At 49.8% G+C, this 24,650-nt stretch overlaps 1 protein-coding gene across 1 annotated transcript in view; it reads left to right on the top strand.

Moving 5' to 3' along the window:
- The window catches only part of SLC9A9 (solute carrier family 9 member A9), a 595,026-nt gene that overhangs the window by 458,357 nt on the left and 112,019 nt on the right, over nt 1–24,650 (top strand). Inside the window, exon 13 of the mRNA XM_036243492.1 lies at nt 14,304–14,352. Within this exon, the coding sequence (XP_036099385.1) occupies nt 14,304–14,352 (49 nt within the window). The remainder of the gene's footprint in view (nt 1–14,303; nt 14,353–24,650) is intronic.

Genomic DNA, 24,650 nt, shown 5'->3' with positions numbered 1-24,650 from the left:
CTATCACAGTATCCGTCGTGTGGTGATGGTCACGGAATGGCCTGCACGAGGGTTTCATGAAATGAATGAAGGAAGGAATGGGTGGAAGAGTCCACCTGTGCTGGTTGACATTTACTTCTAGATCTTGCCTGTGTGATGTCAGGAAAACTATGAGTGCGTGCACAAGAGTTGTTTGTGCTGCCATCGTGAGACTGAGGAGCCCGGGTTTTGCCTGAGCCCCGAGCAGTCACTCAACCCTCCTGGCTCAGTGTCCGGCAGAGCTGGTGGAAGTCTGGTGCCCTCCCGGTCCGCAGCCCTCCCCCCTCAGCTCCTCCTCCTCTCTGCCCGAAGACAGCCCTTCTCGGGGTGGTCTCCTCCATTCTTGGCTCACGCCCCCGATTCTCAGCCTCTGATTCCAAAGTCAGAGTGCAGTTTTTAATATAATTCAAGCATTAACTATGAATCATTTTACTCTTTATTAAAAATTATTTTCTTTATTGATTTGAGAGAGAGAGGAAGGGAGAGAGAGAGAGGAAGGGAGAGAGAGAAACATTGATGAGAGAGCACATCTACTGGCCACCTCCTACATGCCCCCCACTGGGATTTGGCCCACAACCTGGGCATGTGCCCTGACCAGGAGTTGAACCGGTGACCTTTTAGTGCATGGAGCGATGCTCAGCCACCGAGCCATACAGGCTGGGCTGAATTGTTTTACTCTTTAAAGTTTAAACATTTAACTTTATTTTAAATAGTCCTGCCTGCAGACAGGTACCCTGGCCCCATCATTCACGGCAGCTGGTTTGGCCAGAGAGCATTGTTTTTCCAGTGATTCGCTTTAATCCCTCTTAGCCAGAAATTAAAATTATTTTCTTCTCTCTTGAAGAGTCATGCAGTAGCAACTTTCTACCTTGCCCATTATCTCTTCCTGTCCATTTTTCTTTTAAAATTTAGACATTTACTCATTTTTAGCAAAAAGGAAGATAATTAGGACTGATATTTCTAACAACTCTCTTCTGGGAATAAGGAAGAAATATTTTATTAAAAAGTAAATAAATGCATGTCACAAATACGGGTATTAATTATTAATAACACTCCATGGTCTTACAAAGTGTTAATCACCCCAAAGAAGAATAAGATTCCTGTTGTTAGTTTGTAGAGATTATGGGTTACAGTCTACTTTCAATTGTGGGCTTTGCTAATGGTTTTGACAACCATTATTTATGCCAAAGCTGTTTTAATTTTAATATTAGTGACTAGTGTTGGTGAAATAATCTTCTTTGGCTATTTTCTTCACATTTTAGGTCCACATGGTTAATAATTCTGTACCAAGTGGTGATGTGTATACAGGATTCAGTTTCAAGTGCTTTTTCAGGGCTAAGTTAAAGAAATGAATTATATATCCTTCTTTTTTATTTTTAACTACTGACATACACAGTGTTACAGTGTCTTCACAGTGGCCCTTCACTGCGAGTCCTCCTCCCAATCTGCGCGCTCTCGGTAACATTCAAGCACTTTGCAAGCACACGCAGCTGCCGCCGCCATGGGGTGTCCCCAGTGTCTCCGTCTCCCTTTCTTCCGTTGCTCCTCCGAATACCTCGGGGCCCTTTTGCCCTTAGGCCTTCGTTCTTTCTGTTCCCGGGAGTAAGTCTGATTCAGTCACTTGTACGAAGCCCACATATGACCTCTCCCAGGTCCTTCCCTTCAGGTTTTAATCTCCAAAGAGAGAGCGAGCGTGATGCCGTGCTAAGGAAGCTCACGCGTCAGAAGTTAGGGCAGGTGGTGATTTGGGAGGTAGCCTTCTCGGCGGCCTGCCCTGCCAACAGGTCAAGCCAGCTGGGAGCGGAAAGTTCCGAAGCAACCACTGGAATTGGAGCTTTCGGGGAAGTCGGGCTGCAGGGAGACGTCCACTGGACTTCAGGCTTTGCTGCTCTGGCTTTGGGGCCGGGCTCGGTCCACCTTCTCCTGCGGCGCTGCGTAGAGCCGCCTCACCGTTCCCTGAATGCCTCTGCCGTGTGTCTCCCTCATCGTCGAAGCCCGTTCTTGATGCCGTGATGATTTCTCATGGAGAGAACGTACTCCTGCACCAGGAGAACACGCTTCCGTCCAGTCCTTCCCGCTCAGCCGAGCACATCGAAGAGCAGCAACGAGACACGTGCTCTGAGGTGACATCTCAGCTTCGCTGACACCACCTCTGCCCCGGAGCACGCGCCTTCTGCGGCAGGAGGCAGCCAGCCTGCCCCTGTCCTTTGGCAATATTTTGGTGTAAAGCACAGATTAGTTTTATTTCTTCCATTAACTTCATGCCAGATAGAGCCAATGGACCAAAAGCAATTCCAAAGTCAACACATTGAGTCCTCGGTTCTACACCTTCTCCATGTTAACACCTCCTTCTCCTTTTTTTTAATTTTTATTTTTTTACAAACTTTACATACTTTATGGATTTAGGGGCCAAACAAGGCAGCATTTGGCCAGTTAAGAAAGGCACATCATTGAAAACACACCCCAGTGTTGTCGAGTGATCCCAGTCACAGGATTCGAGGACAGGAGGATAATATTTGAACGATGTTGCTTAAGACTCTGTCGGAAGGAAGCAGGGGGAGAGCCTGTGGGATCCTGGGGTGCAGTAGTGTCCTGGGCCTTCACACTCACCGTGACTCACTCACTGACTCCCCCAGTCCTGCAGGCTCCGTTTATGATAATGCCCTACACAGGCGCACCACTTTTTAAAATCTTATACCCCACATTTTTACTGAAATGTTTCTATGTTTAGATACACAAATACATACCACTGTGTTACAGTCGCCTACAGAATTCAGTATAGAAACCTGCTGTCGAGGTTTGTGCCGGGGCAACAGGCTCTGCCACAGCCCAGGTGTGCGGCTGGACCAGCTGGGTGCCCGTGAGTGCCCCCTGATGTTCGCACGAGGACGAACTCGCCTAACAGCGCATTGCTCAGAATGTGCCCGGCATTAAGCAGCACACGCTGTAACCACAACCACTTCCAGGCCTTAGATGTTCCTTTCCTGCCGAGACCCCGCCAGTCCGGGACTGATTCTCAGCCACTTGCCGTCTCGCCCGACACGTGAAGCCGACGCCCACTCCGCTTCGCATTCAGCCATAAAATGCCTCTCTTTTCTCATTGGTGTCTTCACTTTGACATTGGGAAGAACCCTCCCCTGGTAACGCACCAGAATTTAAATGAGCGGATCCACGTCCCAGGCAGCATTTCCAGGGTGAGCACTTGGCGCCCCGCCGGCAGAGCACGGGGTGAGGCTGGGGAAGAAGGGCCGGGGCCTGATCAGCGAGTAACCGTCCTGCCACCGAAGGGCGTCAGCGAGCCTCCAGCGCAGGCGGGGTCAGCCTGCAGACTCCACTCCGCCCGGCTTCTAGCTGCTGCTCACCTGCAGCCTGACAGCCGCTTAGATCTTGGTGGAGCAAAACGCCCCCAATTCAGGGGAAGTTTTGTCAAACCTGAAGAGCAGCATGTGTCTCTGCATTTGGGTCTGTGACACGCCCTTGTTTATTAGTGTTTATTTTTCAAAGAACATGATGTTTTCGGTGTACTTGCATGTTCCCAGATGTGCTTCTAAGTCGTCGGACATCGCACCTGCCGTCCCCTGTCACACCCGGGCACACCTGCCTCAGACTACACAGCAGGCAGGCCCCCTGGGGCCGGAGGTCACAGGACAGTGACTTTAAGATCAGGTGAAGAAGCGTGAACACAGCCCAGGCTGGGGGTGTTCATGGTGAACCCCCGCCCAGAAGGCTGCAGGAGCAAAGACAAAACATCCAACCACCGCAGCGAGGACAGCAGCTGCCGCTCCTGAGCTCCTTCTAGGTGAAGGCCCCTGCCGAGCCCTTGCACATCCCCCCAGGCCAGTGCTTGGAGTAGTACTGTCCACCCTTTGCTCTATGGGAAGGGAAACTGAGGCATAGATTCTTGCCTATAGCCACACCAGTCAACGGTGGGACCAGCCAGTCAGGGTGTCTAACTCCTAGCGACTGTGCTATATGCTAGCTGTTCCCTGGGTTTCCAGTGACTGTCAGCAAAAGGGTAAAGAGGTGCCATGTAGGCAGCCTCAGAACACCAACAGAACGTCACATGAACCCTAGATCCAGCCGTTTTCACCTTGGTGTTCGGACGAGTCCCGGGGGCGGGGGGTAACCCAGCAGATCACCCAGGAGGCCAGCAGATGCCCGGGAAGCTGAGGGGCCGCTTTGCCTCGGCAGCACCCCAGACTGGGGTCTCAGTCTTTCTTCCAGGGGAGCCCGCAGTCAATCACATGCTGGACCTGCCCTAATGATGGCACCTCCCTTTCTTCCTTCACTTCGCTGGTGACATGTCCACCTAACACTCCCTGAATGCAAAATCGGAGTTGCTTTGAGTACACATTAACCTCTGTGCTCTAAGACTCCACTCTTCCAGTGAAGACGTGAAAGCATCTCCCTGCTGCTGCTGCCACCAGGGACTTGTTGTCAAAACACCTCTGACGTGATGTGCCACCCTCTGCCTGAAAGCACCCTTGACCTGGGGGCTGCAGCTCTTCCTGCTCCCAAACCCACGCGGACCCCAGCTCCCACGGGTGCTGTCCCCACAGTGCGTGTGAGTCCAAACCAGTCTGTCCACGTCTGCTACCACAGCCTCCTCCAGGAGGCGCTCACCTCCCTCCAAGATCTCTGCACAGCACTCTCCTAGCATCTGGTCTACCAGCCTCTCCGCAGCCCTTCTTAAGGAAGACGTCAAACTCTTCAAGTATGGGAAGTGACACTCTTCTCCAGCTTCTGTGAATGTCCCCAGTCCACTGGGCTGGGCCCAGAAACACCAGTATCCTCCCTTCCCCCTAGGACTTGACTGTTGGGTCTCAGTCTCCACTTCACACAAGCAAATAGCCAAAACTCCTCAAGGAGGGTGAGGGGAGTATTTTTCTTGAGTTTATGAGACTGTAAAGAGCTGCGACCTTGCTTCACTCACAGTAGAAGTGCCCACGCCCTGCATGGCTGGTCCTCCTCTCTGCCAGGAGATCCCCCCTTTCTCCTCCCATTGCATGGTCAATGGCAGGGACATACCACTCGCGTCCTGAGGAGAAACCGAAACAGCTCAGTCCTTCCTCTGCTCCCCTCAGACAGTCCACCCTGCACAGCGCCACCCTCCGTGCCCCGTGTCTCAGCCCTGCCTCCTCCGCCACCACTGTTCTGACAGCCTCAAGCAGCCGCATCCTACGTGACCTCCACGCCTTATTTCTCAATAGCAAAATGTATGCCACCTGCAACTTCTCCAGAACATAAAGCGAATCATTTCACCCCCTACTGCTTAAAGAAAACAAGAAAAACAGGTTTTTTCCCTAAGCATAACGTTCAAGATCCTTCGTCATTTGGCCTCCAGTGACTTTCTGATCTCAGCCGAAGCCACTCTGCCTGTTTCGACAAGCAAAACCCTCGCAATCTAGCCGCTCAGAGCTGTGTCCCCGTCCCGCCCTGCTGTGCTCTGTGAAGCTCCTATACCTTTCCTCACACCTGTGTCTCTCAGGCACTGGTGGGGGGCTAGTCTAGGATGCCCGAGGCACCCCCAGCAGACCCCTCCGGGCGAGCCCGCGGACACCCCGCGCTGGCCAGCGCTGGGCCCACAGCCTCGAGCTGTTGGTGATGGCAGGAGGCCCTCCAGCAAAAACCATCGGAGAACTGAAGACACAAGACTTATTACCCACACGTTCTTAAGGATGTCAGCGTGCCCCAGGCCGCACATGAATGTGACAAGCAGGGTGAGGGGGGGAAGAGAAGGAGAAGGAACATGAAAGCCAGAAAGAGAAACCCGTGAACCAGAGAGAAGAGAGAGAGCACAAGCAAGGACCTGGGGCTCTGCCTTTTCAGGGCCCAGGGGTGGGGTTTCATGGGTTCACTCTTTACTGGCTAATTTAAAGCATACGGTCACTTCGCCAGTGACTCAAGCAGTCGGTTATCTAGGTTACGCAGGGCTTTCGGAAAGGGGGCTCTGGGAGTGAGGGCGGCCTCACCCCGAGCCAGCTGCTTTGCCAGTGGCTGCGCGGGACAGCTGTAATGCGCTTCGAGACGGACGTCTTCTGACGGTGCCTCCGCAGCAAGAAGCCGAATGTCAGGCACGTCCACCACCCTCTTTCAACACCCGATCTCTGTGGAATGGACGCAGCCCCCCCCCAGCCCCCTCGCTGGCACTATGCACCGTGCATATCTTGCCGTACCCTGGTTTTTGTTTCCAGTGTCTGTCTGCCCCAATAGATCTTCTCACTGACCTTCAAACTCCAGCATCTATCCCTTGTAGGAAATCTACTCTCGGCATTAACTATTGTAGTTACCATTCAGTTTCGATAGGGCAGGTCAATTTCTCTCTGATAACAGTAACACCAGTAACAACAAGAACATATTTCATGGGTCGTTCCTGAGCAGCAGCCAGTATTTGACATCTAACTCATCTCATCCTTACAATCACCCATAATGGAGATACATGCTTATTCCCATTTATAGCTGACACACTGAGAGTTAGAGAGAGTAGGTTACAAATGTAGTAAATGGCCCGGCCGCTGTGGCTCAGTGGTTGAGCATCAACCCATGCACCAAGAGGCTGCCGGTTCGATTCCCAGTCAAGACACATGCCCAGGTTGTGGGTCCAATTGGGGGCGGGCAGGAGGCAGCCAACTGATGTTCTCTCTCATCAATGTTTCTCTCTCTCTCACCCTCTCCATTCCTCTTTCTCTAAAATCAATAGAGAAAAAAAAATTTTTAAGTGTAGTAAATTATAGAAGTAAGATTGAAACCCATGCAGCCTGGCTCCATGGTCCCAACTCATAACTACTATGCTAAAATAACAACATGAATTAAGGTGAGTTTTTCTACTTACTTTAGTTCATTTTCTTGTTTCTGCAAAACAAATTTAAAATATCTAAATGATTAATTGTATAGATTAATTCTGGTCATGCACAGCCTCACTAATATTTATTCAAACACTGTCGGGTGGGGTGGGGTGAAGTACCGGACTTTGCCCTGTGTGATGTTCCCATGGGTACATGATGGTCCTCAGACCTCACCGACCTTTCAGACGCCTCCATTGTCCTGCTGCATTTATGTGTCCAATGTCCTGTCACTCTTCTCTGACGGAAAATGTCATTTTTTTACACTTAGCCATTAAATACAGTTCTTAGAGGAAATGGCTTCCCCGCCCCCACCCCCTAACATCTGTCAGCAGGGAGCTCAAAAGAACCCCAACCTCACCTGAGACGAGGAACTCACAGGAGACTGAACCCCAGTAATATTTCACTGCCTTCCTGGAGGAGCTAAGTGATAAGGATCAGAGTAGATTCTGTTGGTTTTAATGGGAAAAGAGAGCCTTTTGTTAGTTCTTACCTTGCTTCCCCTTTAAAAAAAAGACCCAACTTTGGAACACGCTTTTGGCGGTGGTCGGGTAGGGAGCATCCTGGGATTTTAGTGTCTAATAAACCAGAGAATGGAGGTGCGGCAGGAAGGGGTGCACTGTGCTGCAGAGATGAGTTCTGTCCTACAAGTGGAGCTGGACGCCCCTCGAAAGTGAGGAACCCGAGCGAGACTTGGGGGGCACAGCTGAGAATGTGGCAGAGCTCAGTTCCATTCCCATCGAACACCACAGAGGCAGCGCTGGGCCCACTATAATGAAAAGGGACATCAGGGAGGCAAAACATCTTAGAACATTTTAACCAGATTTTTGAGTCGCTTTTTAATCTTTTTCTGATTCTTATTTATCTGTGTTGGAGAAACTGTCTCTGTTGGGGTGTTTATCCCCGCACCCTGGCTTTCTGGCTCTTGGGCTGCGGCACCCCCCGCCCCCGGCTGCTTCCCCCCACCTGCACCTCCTCCTCCTCCTCCATAGAAGGGCTTCCTTCGCACCTCCTGCTCTCTGCTGCTTCTGCTGCTCAGGTTCAGCCCCCCTCCCTTCCCCTTGCTCTGCCGACACCCTCCTTTCCTTCTTTGTCCCTCTCACCTCCCGAAACCACCTGTACATTGTAAATAAGTTTCCATCCGGGAGGCTTGGCCTCCTTAATAGAAATGAGGCTTTTCTGTGAACCCAGAAGCCCCTGCTGTGCACTGGCTGCTCCCCGTGGCTGAACTGGGGGTGTCCGTACGTGGAGAACTCCGGAGCAGACTGGGCCCTGGGGGGTTCCCCGAAACCAGCAAGGCGGGCATGGCAGGGCTCAGCGCTGGCCCCGCTAACTGAAAATACGTTCATCTGAATAAAAATAGTAACGTGGATAATAGCTGCAAACATTTGTTGAGAGTGTCGATGTGAGAAATGTTCAAACCTGTGAAGAATTGTGTGAGCTTATCTGAGCCAAGCTGTCGACAAATGCCGGCCAGCAGAACCGCGACGGCTGCGGACATGCCTGGGAGAGCGGCAGCCCGGCACCCTGACCTAACGTCACAGTCCAAGAGCAGGCAGGCGGCAGCGGCTGCCACGAAACCCTGGTGACAGATCAGGGAGGTGGAGAGAGCAACGCGGGAAATCCCGGGATGGGGTAAAAAGTCCACTGAGAGACACCTCCCTCTTTTACACAGGTGGGTGCAGGCTGGTTAGCAGTCAACAATGAACATGATGATGATAACAATGAGGGGACTCACGGTTTCCACCCTGGTTGTGCCCTGAGGGGTCTGAGAAAAAAGGTGGTTACCCCACTTTCCCAAAGTATGTCATCTGAGATGCAAAAAGACAATAGGTTCCATTATGGTGAAAAAAATGACATTTGTCAGGGAAGCTGCTGGCCTAGGACATGACTCCCTGCCATAAACTGCTTTTAGTTTAAAAGTTTTCATTTCAGACCACCCTTTGCGGTCACTTCAGGTCTCTGAGTTTGCAGGACGTCCCACAGGCCTCTCCTGAGCTGGTCAGGTTAGCACGTGGCCCCTTTTCGTCCACAAGAGCTTACAGGTACCAGGTCCGAAGCCAACTACTGTCGAGGATTTTCTAACATCCTCCTCACCACAGCCCCGGGAAGCAGGTTCTGAGTATTCCCGTTGTGCTAACGAGGAAACCAAGCGCAGCGAGGGACACGCCTCACGCACCACTGAGAGACTCTTCACCTCTGGGTGTCACTGACCCTCAACAACGGCTGGGAAGCCTGGTCCCAGCAGAGAGCTGGCTTGCCCTGCACAGATGGGTACAGCTGGAACGGTGAACACAGGGCGGACCAGGGTTGTCCCAGCCGGGGCGGGGTTTGGTGTGGGAGCAGAGAACAGAGTGCAGGCTAACAGCCACTGGTGGCCCAAGCCGGTGACACTCAGGGTGGCTGGTCCACAGTGGTGATCAGAAGGGGAGGGCAGTAGTGGAGAGTTCAGCTGGAGTTTGGAGGGAGGGTTAGTTGATGGGAGAGGCACCGGCAGACCCCAGCAAGGCCAGGACTCGGAGACCATATCAGGCTGAGGCTCAGAAGCCAGCACAGGTCCAATGACCAGCCCTGAAGCACTGTGCTCAGACTAAACCAGCCCAAGTGTCGCTTAATGCTGAAGAGTTTGGGGCATCCCCGAAGGAGACTGAACTTGATCCCACACCCCGGTGGCCTCTCCTGGGAGCTGCTACACACACACAAGCCACCCCCAGCTGGGATGGCACCATGTCTTCTCTCGAGTCATCTCTCAAGAACCCATCGTGCATAAGTGGCCTTTGTGCATAGAAGTGAACGATGCCAGGTGAGCCCTACGAGAGTGCCGCTTGCACATTCTGACTTGCTTCTGGAACAGGATGTGAGAGATTCAGACGCAGCTTGTCTGCTCAGCCCCCGGGCTGCTGTGTGAGCGCCAGGCATGCCGAGATGGGTTCCCGTGTCCCCGTGGAGGAAAGGCGGAGGGTGCGCGGGGGGAGAACCACTGTGCACACTGTAAGCTCTTCTGCACTGCTGGGATGCTGTTATTTGCTTACGTGTGCGTGCGTGTGCACTGTAAGCCTGGAAGGAAGAAGTGGATTACGTCTGGCTGTCAGGTGGTCGGCCCCATACTACATTAAAAAGGGGGGGTGAACAGAGGGACAGCCTCTCAGCAGACTGTACTGTCGCAGGCAGAAGACAAGACAATCTACTGGCAGATAAAAGAATTTACAAAAGAAAAAGAGGAGTAGCCCTGGCCGGTAGCTCAGCGGTTAGAGCATGGGCCCGCGGACCAGAGAGTCCCAGGTTCGGTTCCCGCAAAGGGCACGTACCTCGGTTGCAGTCTGTCCTGGCCCGGTTGGGTTGTGTGGGTGGCAGCCAGTCAATGTGTCTTTCTCACATCAATGTTTCTCTCTCTCTCTTCCCCCCTCTCTCCCTCTCACTCTATCTGAAGATAAATGCAAAAATGTCCTCGGGTGAGAATTAAAAAAAAGAGGAGTAGCCAGGGGCCACTTAATTTGGGCATAAAGAAGTGCCTGTATCTCTCCGAAGTCATACAGCACAGCGGTGTCAGCCTCACGGGGCCAGAGCGACACCGACGCTTCCAGGAAGATCTGAGGGGCCCGGTCCACTCGAAGGGGGAAGGAGCGAGGGAGTCATTTTAGCACAGCTTTTATCAAAAGGAGCTAAAATCACAAGTGACAGAGGCCTCGTCGTATGTGCCCGTGCTGCACAGCACTAAATAACAGTGTTACACGTGCCCAACTGCGTGCCCTGTGAGGGCGCGGGCCACGTCTCTGTTCAGCCCGGCTTCCCCGGAGGAAAGGAACCTTCACAGAGTATGTCTCTCCTCAAGCAAGGAGGGCTCCGGGCCCGGCCCAGAGCAGACCCTGACCGAGTGAATGGGGGGGGGGGGGGCTGTCCTTGCATGTCACGCAGAGATGGTTTTCACCAAGTCCCACATAAAACTGAAAAACTATCCCCTGCGTCACTCCTCAGCTCCACCTGGCTGTGGGAATCACTGAAACTTCCAAGGTCTGCTTTACTTGCTGCTGGGGGAGAGCTTACGTTTTAGAGGTGAACCTTAGTACATATACCCTCAAACTACACATGTTGGGTACTTTGTGAAATTTGATTTCTGTTCTCTCCAGCTTTCTGGACAGAGAGCTAGAAAAAGGCCCTGGACAGATGCAGCAGTGGCCACTTCAGAAGCCTGCTCAATCGCAGCCCACCTGGGTGCCAGGTGGCCCTGGTGGGGGTGTACAGGGGGAGGGCATCTAGGCTCCCCCAGAACTAAAGACTCCTGGAAACTCCCAGCATCTGCCGGAGAGATCAGATCCACCAGAAGGGCTGAGATGCACCAGCCCATGAGAAAGGGCGTTGGAGGGCCTGCAGCTTGGGCCACACTTCATGGAGTTGGACTCAGACCAATAGCACCCCAAGGTCACTGCCTGGACTCAACTCTCCCTCCATTCTTTGTCCTCTACCCCTTCCTCTTTTTCTTCCCTTTCCTCGCCTCCTCCATTGGCTGCCCTCTCACCCCTCCCTCCACCTCCCTCTGTCCTCCCTGTCTCCTCTCCACTACCCTCCCCTGCTTCCCCTGCCCTTCCTACCCTTGCTCTGCCCCCCTTCCCCTCTCCTTCTCCCCCTTCTCCTCCCTCACCCCCTCCCCTTCCCCTTCCCTCTCTCCTTCCAACTGTAATGAAATAGATCAAGTAGTTCTGTCTACTCCAACAGGATCCAAGGTCAGTCACATCCAGGGTCCCTCCCCAGTACCTGAAGGCCAAAGTTCGGAATAAAATAAAGAGCTCCTCACTTCACCCTGGGTCAGAGGGAAGGGGCTCTTCACACCCAGAGGACAGTCCTTTTTCAAGAATCAGAGGTATCTCAGTGGCTGCTGTTTTCTCCCTGACTCAGGCCTCCACCTGAGCCTGCTGGCTTCTCACCCTGCCCCTCCCGCACCCGGACAGACAGCAAGGTGACCTGTGACCTGTGTCTGTGGGGCTTCTCACCTTCCCCCTCCCCCACCCGGACAGACAGCAAGGTGACCTGTGTCTGTGGGGCTTCTAACCCTGCCCCCACCCCCACCCGGACAGACAGCAAGGTGACCTGTGTCTGTGGGGCTTCTAACCCTCCCCCTCCCCCACCCGGACAGACAGCAAGGTGGCCTGTGTCTGTGGGGCTTCTCACCCTGCCCCCTCCCCCACCCGGACAGACAGCAAGGTGACCTGTGACCTGTGTCTGTGGGGCTTCTCCCCCTCCCCCTCGCCCACCCGGACAGACAGCAAGGTGACCTGCGTCTGTGGGGCTTCTCACCCTGCCCCCGCCCCCACCCGGACAGACAGCAAGGTGACCTGGTCTGTGGGGCTTCTCACCCTGCCCCTCCCCCACCCGGACAGACAGCAAGGTGACCTGCGTCTGTGGGGCTTCTCACCCTGCCCCCTCCCCCACCCGGACAGACAGCAGGTGACCTGCGGCTGTGGGGCTTCTCACCCATGCCCCTCCCCCAACGGACAGACAGCCAGGTGACCTGCGTCTGTGGGGCTTCTCACCCCGCCCCCTCGCCCACCCGGACAGACAGCAAGGTGACCTGTGTCTGTGGGGCTTCTCACCCTGCCCTCCCCCACCCGGACAGACAGCAAGGTGGCTGTGTCGTGGGGCTTCTCACCCTGCCCCTCCCCACCCGGACAGACAGCAAGGTGGCCTGTGTCTGTGGGGCTTCTCACCCTGCCCCTCCCCCACCCGGACAGACAGCAAGGTGACCTGTGACCTGTGTCTGTGGGGCTTCTCACCCTGCCCCTCCCCCACCCGGACAGACAGCAAGGTGGCCTGTGTCTGTGGGGCTTCTCACCCTGCCCCCTCCCCCACCCGGACAGACAGCAAGGTGGCCTGTGTCTGTGGGGAGTATAAGGAAAGACTCCGCAGCGCTAGGAATTGCGTGCTCCTGGGAAAAGCTCCAGTGCGCTTGCGCGAGCTAAGGTCCTGCGCTGTCCCCCACAGCCCCTACCTGCCCCCCACAATCCTTACGTGCCCCCCACAATCCTTCTCTGCCCCCCAGTCCCTACCTGCCCCCCACAGCCCCTACCTGCCGCACCCGGCCCCCAGCAGGTCGCGCTTAGGCAGAGGAAGTTTAAGCCCCGGGCCCTGCACTGGCCCTGGCCCCTCTACCGGCCGGGAAGAGGCCAGCATTGTGCTCCCTGGCGTGTTCTTGTGAGATCTGCAAAGGAGTGTGTTTCTGCCGCAGCTGGGGTTCAGCGCCGTTTCCGTCCACTCCAGCTTTCTCGTCACTCTCCTCTGGTCAGAGGCCCTGGAGAGGCCGTGGGCAGAGGGACCGCGGGGCCACTCAGGGCAGCTGAATTGGGACCCCACTTAGTTTGCCTTCAGTGGGTAAGACCGAGTGGCCCACAGTTGCTTCTGTGCAGAGCGGGTCACTGCAGGCCCAGTCCCAGGACAGTGCCCCAGGTGGCATCGGAGACGCGCTCATCCCCAGCTCCTGGCCCCGAAGCCTGTAGGCGGCAGAGAAGCAAGGGCTGAGCTGCACCGACGCGGAGGCTGGTCTGCGGGAAACCCTATCACAAAATACGTGGCAGCGAAGGTCTCTCCCGCTGCCCTTCACAGCGCAGAATCGGAACGTGCCGGGCCGCCCACGGCGCCGAGAGCCGCCTGAGCTGCGTGCAGGGGGCACACAGCTGCTGCAGCACCGGGCGATGCGAGCAGGCAGGGGTGATGCCTCCCAGCTGCCAGTCATTTGTGTCGGTCTGGCCGGCGGGAAGCCTGCCTTCTCTTCCCATCCTCCCTAACGCAAAATCATCACCATATAAAGAGAATTCCTAAGTATGCAGGCAAAACTTACAGACTTATATTAACTAAAATTTATTTTAGGGGTGCATCTGGAAGTAAACTAATTATACTATTAGGTGTATTTCCTGGATTTTGAGATATCTTTTGCATTTGCCAGGTTTTAAAAGTATGTGATTTTTGGTCATTTATTTTCTAAAGTCACTTTCATAAAGCTCCCTGCCCCCATCCCAAATCTCAAGCTTCAGGTCCCACAAACCTGGATCCCCCACCGGCAGCCTCCATGAGCCTCTGGACAAAGGATCCATTATTCCGGCCTTGGGGAGCCTGCTCCAGCCTGGGCCCCCACATTCCCAGAGCAGTTTGGTCAGTGAGTCCTGGGGGGAGCAGGCAGCCCTCCCTCCAGGGTCCCTGTTTGGGGGCGGCAGAGGCACTTTCTTGAGGCTCCTCACCCAGGTCTTCAGGCCCTGCTCCTCCTGGGAACTGGGGCTCCACCTCAGGCGCCCCTGCAGGCCCAGCCATCCGGGGCTCATTCGCCGAAGGTCTGTTCGCGGAGAAAAAGGACAGTTTTTCCTCTGCTTTGTACAGTGTGTGGTTCAGGTGATCTGACGCCCACAACTCTGTCTTAACTCCAGCAAGGCCTTACCAGTGTTCTGTTCTCCTTAACAGAGTTGGCGTGCACCTGGATGAAGACCTGAAGGAGCCTCCCTCACACCAGGCAAGTCAAAGGAGCCAATGCAGAGAGTGTGGAGATAAGAAATGTCTGCTCCCCCTGGCCGCTTTGGCTCAGCGGTTAGAGCGTCGGCCTGTGGACAGGAGAGTCTCGGGTTCAGTTCCCGCTAAGGGCACGTACCTCAGATGCGGTTTGTCCCCGGCCCTGGTTGGGTCGTGTGGGTGGCAACCACTCGATATGTCTCTCTCACGTCAATGTTTCTCTCTCTCTCTCTTCCTCCCTCTCTCCCTCCTGCTCTATCTGAAGATAAATGCAAAAATGTCCTCGGGTGAGGAAAAAAAAAAAGAAATGTCTGCTCCATGGGATGTTCTCTGCTTGTCCAGCATGTGGCCAAGAGGCTGTTCTAAAGGGAGCTGGCTCTGCAGAGCAAACTAATCGGATGGCTATAAAATCCACTGGGATTCAGGGCGTCAGTACCCTCTGCATGACCTTTGGAGTGCTTAGACCCGGCGTACACGGTGCCCTCTGTGTGGCAGGAAGGTGGACACTGCAGTGTTGGAGCAAGAACAGGGCTCTTGGAATCAGGCAGCCTGGAGTTCAAATCCCTGCTGAGCAACTTGCTAGCTAAGTAATGTCAGGGAAATGTACTCAGTGCAAGTCCAATGCATGTTGAGCATCCGACAAACAGACCTGTTTCTCTTGCATGACTTCTATCCAGCAGGCCTAGGTGTAGAGAAATAGTGAACATTTGCAAAAGTACAGCAGAACTGTCTAGGTGAGCCATTCCTGACTTAGCTACGCAACCATGATCTGCAGAGATCTGAATATCCTTAGGGGAAATTTTTCAGAAGCTTCTGTTGTTCCCTTATAGTAAAGGAATTGCATGCTCCAAACTCTGGACTTGAGCCTGACCTCAGGAGGATATGTCATTGCAGTTTTGCGTTAGTCATTTTTAATTCAGTAGTACTTCAACAACTGCGCGGAAATGCTACACCTTTGCTGAGACTGCTAGCAGATAGACATGATCGACCGGCATAGCAAATGAGTGATGTCACTTAAAGAATCGTGTACGTTAGTATCTGAACTTCAGGAAGACCCATCCCTTCTATTCTATGGTTTTCTGTACCATCAGTGGGGCACAGCTGCCTAGTGCTGCTGCGTTGGGGTTCACACAGACAGAAAGGGCGGGAAAATTACATGAGTGATGATCACAGGCACTGTCATGTTTTTGTACATGTGTCCCAAGGCCAGGGTGGTGCTGTTTGCAGACACTTCTTTGCCTGGGAAACACACCTAGAGGCAGGCCCGAGCAGAGTGGGCCCAGCGCACTGGGATTAGGCCTAGGAGGGGATCGGAGCCCAGCTCCTTCCCCTGTGGGCTGTCGGCACTCAGTAAGGGCCGTGGTCCAAAGCATTTCCATCCCGTGTAGGTCACCTAATGCACTCTCCTACTTTCAAGTAAATCTTTCATCTAAATTTTACCCAACTCTTACATCTTCTTTAAAAGAAAAGAGATCGAGCGAGGAAGAAAATTCATCAAAGGAAATTCTTTATCTGCCTCTAACTGCCTAATACTTCACATTCACGTATAATTATTGGTAAGATTACCTACTAGCTGAACTCCTTTCTTTTACAATGTAAATATATATATATATATATGTGTGTTTTTTTTTAGCTCATTTACACCATTGTTAATTCAGTAATAACTCCTACCTGAAGATACTTAAACCAGTAGAAAACTTTTTTCTACTTGTTTTGTGTGTGGTACTTGGATCTCAGGCAAGTTTTTTACATCTTTGAATCTCGTTTCCCTGTGTGTAGAATATAAGTAATACTAATGTCTAGTTCTCCAGGTTTTATGATAATTAATTGAAATTATATCTATAAAACTATTTAACCATTAAATTAGTTAAACACATCATCTCTTATGAAGGATCTGAGGCAGCTTACATATCATAAAATAATAGCAAAAGAATTTTTTAAAAATTTTGAAATTCAGTAAAATAAATTAATAAGAGCAGAGAGTCAAAACCAGAGGATGAAAAGGAATCATAAATCGTTAGATCATAAGGTCCTGTGGACCTGCTAGAGCTGAACCAAAGTCTGCTTTCTGATAGCCAAAGCGGGGACAAAGAAATAATCAGTAATGGACTGAATTATTATCATTAGAGGGAAAATTATACCATCCCCTCAAGCGACACAAAACTTCACAGGCCACTAGGTTTGAAAAGAAGTTTCTCCCTTGGGGCTTGCGTGGGGGTCGATAAAGAGCTACTGAAGTGTCAATGATATCATCCTTTGCATGCTACTTTACAGTAGTTTTTATTTTAGGAAGTGTCCTGAAAGGGTTCTGAATAGTGACAATGTTCGGCTCCATTTCAGACAGAGGTTTGTCCATGGCTTGGAATAGTTCTTGTCTTCGGCGTCAAGTACAGGAAACAGTGGGCTCAGGCTGTGGGGACAAACCACAGATGCCTCTTTTCCCTTTGCCATTTTTCCATGCAGCTGCCACTTAACCCCAACAGTTTTTTGGGGGCTTTTGGGGGGATCTTTCTGGTCAAACCTTGTGTCAAGAGCCTCTCATAGCCTCATTCTGACAGCTCATTGCTTATTATCAGCATCTGTTGCTCAGTCTGACTACAGAGCCAAACTCGAGTTCTTGGGAGGATTGCATGCGTCCACTGCGCAGTTATTAAACCGGGCTCGCGTGAACACACAGCGTAGTCTTCACACTGCTCGGCCTCTTTGAAGAAATGACACTATTCTCACTTATTAAAAGCTAAAAATGTCAGAGACAATTGTGGCAATTACTGATCGTGCACTCTCAACATCCATAATAAACATATTTTTAAAGAGATTTTCTCTTTACTCAGGGAAAGTTAAAAAAATGCCTTTGGGAAATATGAACTTGTAACCGTGACTAACTAACAATGTCACATTTACCTTTTTGCCTTGTCACACCTTTAGAGGGTGGAGAAGGTCACACTCTCCCTTGTACCTGACCCAGAAGCATTAGAAAGTTTGTTCCACCTGCAGCTTAAAACTTTAATCCATATTCTATGTTGTGCTACTTTGAGAAATAGAAGGTACTGCAGTTGTGAATTCTATGCCTCTTAAATAAAAAATACAAGAACAAAAATGACACACACAAACAGAACTCAGGCCCCTCCCTCGTGCCCCACAGGAACTTCTCCTTGCAAGTGATTCTGTCCTGGGAGGCACAGCATCGCAGAGCAGGGGACTCACGGGAGCACCTGCCTCTCACCTTCCAGCAGAGACTTCCTGCTGCCCGAGAAGGGCTGCCGCTGCCTCTCCTCATTTCCCTTCGCCCTTTTTCCTGGTCATCCTAGTACGTGTCGGGTGCTGCTATTGTTAACACCGTGCTAAGCCCTTACCTACATTAACTCACTCATTGTCCAAGATAACCCTGAGTATGGACTATGATCATCCCCCATATTTCAAATGTAACTGTATACAGTTACATATTTCCCCCATAAACGTATATTAAAAATTATCCTAGGTCTAGTATCCCATGTCACAGATCACAGATTGTATACAAAATCATGAAGTGATGGAATAATTTATAGGCAATTAAACTTAGTCATTATGTTTTGGGAACTCAAAAGTTATGCACAGATTTTCAGCTGCACGGGCGTTCAGTACCCCTAAACCCCCACATTGTTCAAGGACCAACTATACTAATAATGTACTATTGATCAGAAACCTTAAGCCACAACATAAATGATCAATTAACACATATTTTGTACACTATATATATTATGTACTGTGTTCTTATGGGAAATTAAGCTAAAGAACAGAAAATGTTATTAAGGAAGTCATAAGGCTGAGAAAATACATTGACAGTATTTACTGAAAAAAAAAATCTGCGTAGGACTCCCAATAAAGATAGTGGAGTGCATAAATTCTGTGCTCACCTCCTCCCACAACTACATCAAAATGACAACTAAACTACAGAGCAGCCATGACTGAGAACCACCTGAAGTTGAGCTGAACAGAAGCCTACAACTAAGGGTAAAAGAAGAACCCATGTCCAGACTAGTAGGAGGAACAGAGACAAGGAACAGGCTGGTCCCACACCCACGTGTAGCAGACAAAAGTGGGAGGAATCTGTTGGCTGTGGAATTCCCTGCGGAGCAAGAAGTCCCAGCCCCACACCCAGCTCCCAGCCCAAGGTGCCAGTGCCCGGAAAAGAAGTCCCCGTAACTTCTGGCTGTGAGACCCAGCAGAGATTGTGGCTGAGGGAGCTGGTGGCTTCTGGAGGCTCAGGCAGCTCCTCTTAAATAACCCACAAGTGGACTTACTCAGACTCACTTGCTTTGAGCTCCGGTGCTAGGGCAGCAGCTTGAAAGGAACAGAGACATATTCAGAAGGAACTGAACTGACTGGCTTTAGGGCAAGGGTTGTAGGGGCAGCTTTCTCCCAGACAGAAGTACTAGCAGAGGCCACTGTTCCTTTGCTGAGCCCTCCCTGCAGAGCCGGCAGCAGGGCCATCTCCAAGTCTCCATCCACATGGTTAACACTGTCGCCTGCCCTGCTAATTCCCACCAAAACCACTTCAAGTGGCTTTTCCAGACAAATGACCTGTCTTGGCTCATGCTGTGGAATTTCTAAAATCTTTCAAAGGTTTAAAAACCCAAAATAAGCACCATCTGGCCTCAGCATACCCAGTACCTCTTGCTAAGTGGCCCCAATCCCAGCACTAGTTCAGCCCACCTCAGTTTGCACCTAAGCTTCTCCCAGGCTCCTCCAAGACCAGCACAAGCAGCAACCAACTGAAGATCACTTTGTAGCTCATATCAAGTGGCCCCAGGCTAGGCACAGGCAGGCAATAGATGACCTTGGTCTGCACCATATACCCTCCCAAGAGGTCCCAGAACTAACATACCTGGTGACTGAATTTAGACCATACCAGAGCACCACTCAACCACCTCTACAAACAACACAACCAAAGGGCACACTCAGCAGGCACCAGAACACTGCTAAAGTGAATCTTGATCCATGGACTCAGACCCCCTATCCCCACAGCAGCTGATATGCTGTGGTCATGGCCAACCCTCATAGCCAGCTAGTCTGAGGGTCAACCTCACCCACTGATTTGCTAACAGAAATCAAGGCTAAACTACAACAAGAGGGTGAATACATCCACACCTGGAGTACCTGGATCAGGTGACCAGGGAGACTGTACCACTGGGCCCCACAGGACACCTACTACGTAAGGTGATTCTACCAAGACCAGGAGATGTAGCAACTCTACCTAATACATGGGAACAAACAGAGGGAGGCATCCAAAATGATAAGACAAAGAAATATGTCCCAAATGAAAGAATAGAGCAAAAGTCCAGAAAAAGAACTAAACAAAATAGAGAAAACCAACCAACCAGATGCAGAGTTCAAAACACTGGTTATAAGGATGCTCAATGAACTTACGATAAGAAGAGATTAACTCAGTGAGACTTTTAACAAATGATAGGACACATAACAATGGAGCTAGAAAACATCAATAAGAACCAGTCAGAAATGAAGAATATATTAGAGGGAATGAACAGTACAGAAGATGAAGTAGAGTATCAAATCAGCAATTTGGAAGACAAAATAGCAGAAAACACCCAATCAGAATAGCAAAACAAATAAACAAACCAAAAAAAAAAAAAAAACAGGATAGTTTAAGGAGCCTCTGGGATAATATTAAGGGTAACAATATTTGCATCATAGGAATACCAGAAGGAGAAAAGGGAAAGCAAGGGATTAAAAACCTATTTGAATAAGTAATGATGGAAAACCTTCATAACCTGACAAACTAAATAGACATACAAGCCCAGGAAGCTCAGAGAGTCTTAAACAAAATGAACCCAAAGAGGCCCAAGCCAAGACACATCATAATTAAAATACTAAAGGTTAAGACAGAGAGAACCTTAAAAGCAGCAATAAAAAAGCAGTTAGCTCCCATAATACTGTCAGCTAATTTCTCAACAGAAACTTTGCAGGCCAGAAGGAATTGGCACAACATATTCCAAGTGATGAAAAACAAAGACCAATAACCCAACAAAGCTATCATTTAGAATTGAAGGACAAATAAAGAGCTTCCCATATAAGAAAAAGCTAAAAGAATACACACCTCCAAGTCAGCAATGCAAGAAATGTTAAAGGGACTTCTTGAAGAAGAAGAAGAAGAAGAAGAAGAAGAAGAAGAAGAAGGAGGAGGAGGAGGAGGAGGAGGAGGAGGAGGAGGAGGAGGAGGAGGGGGAGGAGGAGGAGGAGGAGGAGGAGGAATTAATAATAAAATGGCAATAACTACACATTTATCAATAATCTCTTTAAATGTAAATGGATTAAATGCTCAAATCAAAAGGCATAAGATGCTTGAATGGATAAGAAAACAAGATTCTTACATATGTTGCCTACAAGAGACCTATTTCAGATTGAAAGGCACAAACAGACTGAAAACAACTTGGGTACTGGATAACAGACAACAAAGGACTATGATTCTGGAAAGAAAGAAAACAAGCGAGGTGAACCTACTACTCCTTGACCTGCCTGGGGCCCTTTTCCAACTGCAGCGCAAGGAGGTGGAGTCCTAGCGGAGGGCAGCAGGCTCACCGAGCTGAGGAGCCAGAGACTGGAGTTGGCTGTTGCTGGAGAGGCTGGAAATTTTTGTTGTCTTCATCTTGGGAAAGTTACTTTAATTCTTTCAACTTTAATTTCATCATTTATAAAATAGGGGTTAGAATGGTTTCCTGTTTGGTCAAGGTAAAGATTAAATGTCATTTTATGTACTGCACCTAACATATAAAAGGTGCTCACTAAATTGCAGGTGCCATTTTCCTCTACTTCTTCTTCCTCATTATTATTCTGTTTTCTCGAGCATGTAATATTAGAATCTGCAGGTAAGATAAATATATGGAATTTGGTCCTATGTGGTAAAAAGTTAGTGGAGAGGGGGTATATTTTTTATAGAGAGAAGTTTTAAATTAAGTATAGCCAAGATAAATTTAATGTTGGCTTAGGGAAAACCCAAGATATTTGCTCTGAAGTATTTATTATATATTTTTCAAAATATGATTAGTTATAATAACATAAAAAACATCTGGGTGAAATCAATTGCAGAGCCTAGTATGTATTCAACTTCTGAAATATTTGTAGGGGTGTAGCATGGAATTTGCATTCTATGAGGCCAACTCCAACAGCATAAGGACAAGTTTGGGAAAATGTTAATAATTATTAAATATGGGGGATGTATATGTGGGAATCTTTACTCTGTTTTCTATAAGTTGGGACTATTTTAAATTTTATTTAATAACTAGATGACCCTGCCATCGGCTAATCTCTTTCCCTTGTGAATCTACGTGTATTCCCAGTCCTTGCAACTCTAGATGACTATGAATAATAAGTTCCAATTTTGCAGAAAACAAATGCTTTATTCTTCCGCACATGAGCTCTTTCCGGTTTTGAGGGTCCCCGAGGTGAAGGTTCTCTGGGATTTAGCAAACAAGTGTTCCCTCCCTTGCTCACATCTTTCATGTCTTCACAGACACTCTGCTGCATTCCTCCGACTGCTGCCTCTGCTGGCAAGTCCTGACCCTTCAGTCTCCCCCTGCCTAGCTGGTGAAGTGGCCTTCCTCTGGACCCTTCTCAGCTCTGCTCTGGCTTTCTGGAGCTGCAGTGACTGATCCACCTAGGTTCCACACAAGCATAAATGACACCAAAACAAAATTTCACTGAAGAGACTGTTGGATGCAAAAAAAATAACATTGAAAGTTAGCATCAAGACAGCCCATAGAGAAGCAACCATTGTTTTTAAAAAATAAAGTTATGTGAGAAAATATGAAAATCAATCTCATCGTAACAACTGGCAGATCAGAGACAGGAGAAAAATGAGTTTTTAAAAACGGTTGTTTTATTACTTCCAAGTTCCAAACCTTCCATCACACATAGAATAAAATCAAGCTCACACCATGGCCAAGTATACGGCCCCTTTCTGCGTCTCCCACTTCACCTCCATCCACTCCCACCTTGCTCACTCAGCTGCAGCCACACTGTCGCCTGCTGCCCGGGAGGCACACCCTCACATTGTGACTCCATGGCCTTCTGCTTGCAGAGCCATCTGCTCGGACATTCCCCAGATCCCACACAGCTCTCTTCTGCATACCAGTCAGGCCTCTGATCAAATGCCACTTTCCCAGGGAGGCCAGCCTTGACCAGCCAATAGCTTTTCCTCCATTGTTCTCCTATCACATACCCATTACATTGGTCTCCTTCTCTGAACTTATGGTAGGTAATTGCTCACCTTTGTATTGTCAGTGTCCTCTATTAGAGTGTGAGCTCTGTGAAGATAAAGACTTTGAACTGGTAACTGCTGCACCCTCCCCACACTGACATTGGTGCCTGGCATGGGTGTGTTGTATGTATATATATGGATGGAAGGATGGATGCATGCATGGATGCAGGATGCATGGATGGATGCATGCATGGGTGGGTGGGTGGATGTATGGATGCATGCATGCATGGACACATGGATGGATGGATGCATGGATGGATGCATGGATGGATGCATGGGTGGATGGATGGATGGATGGATATATGGGTACGTGGATGCATGGATGGATGGATGCATGGATGCATGGATGGATGGATGGATGGATGGATGGATGGATGGATGGATGGATGCATGGATGGATGGATGGATGGATGGATGGATGGATGGATGGATGGATATATGGGTGCATGAATGCATGGATGGATGGATGCATGGATGCATGGATGGATGGATGCATGAATGGATGGATGCATGGATGGATGGATGGATGGATGCATGGATGCATGGATGCATGGATGGATGGATGGATGGATGGATGGATGGATGGATGCATGGATGGATGGATGGGTGGATGGATGGATGCATGGATGCATGGATGCATAGATGGATGAATATCAGTTACAAATAGAAGTTCTGGAACCAGATTGTCAGAGTTCATATTCCACCTCTTTTTATTATGTGTCCTTGGGCAAGTTATTTAACTTCTCTCTATATATGTTACCTTCATGAATATACTTAGTAAACTACAAAGAGTTATGCCTCATCATTTTATTAAATCTTCCCAAATCCACTCCAATGCCTTTTACATCTAGAACTTATAACTCCAATATATCGTTCTATTAGCTCTCTCTCGCTACATAACAAAGTATCCTAAAATTTACTGACTTAAAACAACAAGCATTTATTATCTCACAGTTTCTATGGGTCGGGAATCTGAAAGCAGCTTAGCAAAGTGTTTCTGACTCCGTGTCTCTCATGCGGTTGCAGTCAGGGTGCAGCCAGAGCTGCAGCCACGTGAAGGTTTGACCGGGCAGGAGGCTCCAGGTTGGCAGGAGGCCTCGGCCCCTTGCTGGCTACTGGTGGGCGGCTCAGGTCCTCACCACAGCATCTCTCCAAAGAGCTCCCTGAGTCCCTTACAACGTGCCCGCTGACTTCTCTCGAGTGGTCCAGGACAGACAGCAAGGAGGAAGCCACACACTTGCTTATGACCGAGTCTCGGACAGAACACGCCATCACTTCTGTCCCATTCTATCAGCTAAAAATGAGTCACTTAGTGCAGTCCCCATACAACAGGAGGGACAATTAGTCTCTGTCCTTTAAAGGGAAAAGTGCCAACGAACATGTGGGTAGACTACATTTTAAAACCACCACAATATTCTATTAATCTGAACCAAGCACTTTTCCCCTGGCCTAACTCGGACCTCCTATAGAGCCAAGTTATTGGGAGCAGACCCTTTCTTATAGCTAAGTGTACATTTAGCCCATCTGGTAGGACACCTACGATGTCTACATGTCATTTTGACAGTTGTCCCTGTCCTTAGCGGCTGTCTCCCCACGCATGTATTTTCTGACTACATCTTCTTGGGAACAGTGATGAATTCACCGTGGCACGGAGAAACTGAGAATACTTGTATAAAGTACTTTCCACGTGGAGGCTAAGAATTAGTGACTTACCTTTTAAAGTGTAAATTTGAAAAAAAAAATTCCTATTGTCCCTCAATTATACTATGCCCCTTCTTCAGAATCCAGAAATATTTCTCTTTAGGGGCACAGAATCTGGTCTTCTACTTGGTAATTGCAAAACCAAGATGATCAACTTGGACATATGCCAGAAATAGTTTCAGACTGGGAGAAGAGTCAGAGCAGTGCCGCCCTCAGACCCACGCACAGGTGCCTGGCCTGGTGCCCTGGGGCCTGGAGGAGCTCTGCAGATTTGTCAGGACAGTTATCTGTCCTTGTCGCCATTCCGCGAATCTCGCACTGACATTGACGTGGAATGTGAGAGCGTG

This window comes from Molossus molossus, unplaced genomic scaffold (assembly GCF_014108415.1).
Source record: "Molossus molossus isolate mMolMol1 unplaced genomic scaffold, mMolMol1.p scaffold_m16_p_5, whole genome shotgun sequence".
Lineage (NCBI taxonomy): Eukaryota > Metazoa > Chordata > Mammalia > Chiroptera > Molossidae > Molossus > Molossus molossus.
This window is presented reverse-complemented; position numbering and strand designations above follow the sequence as displayed.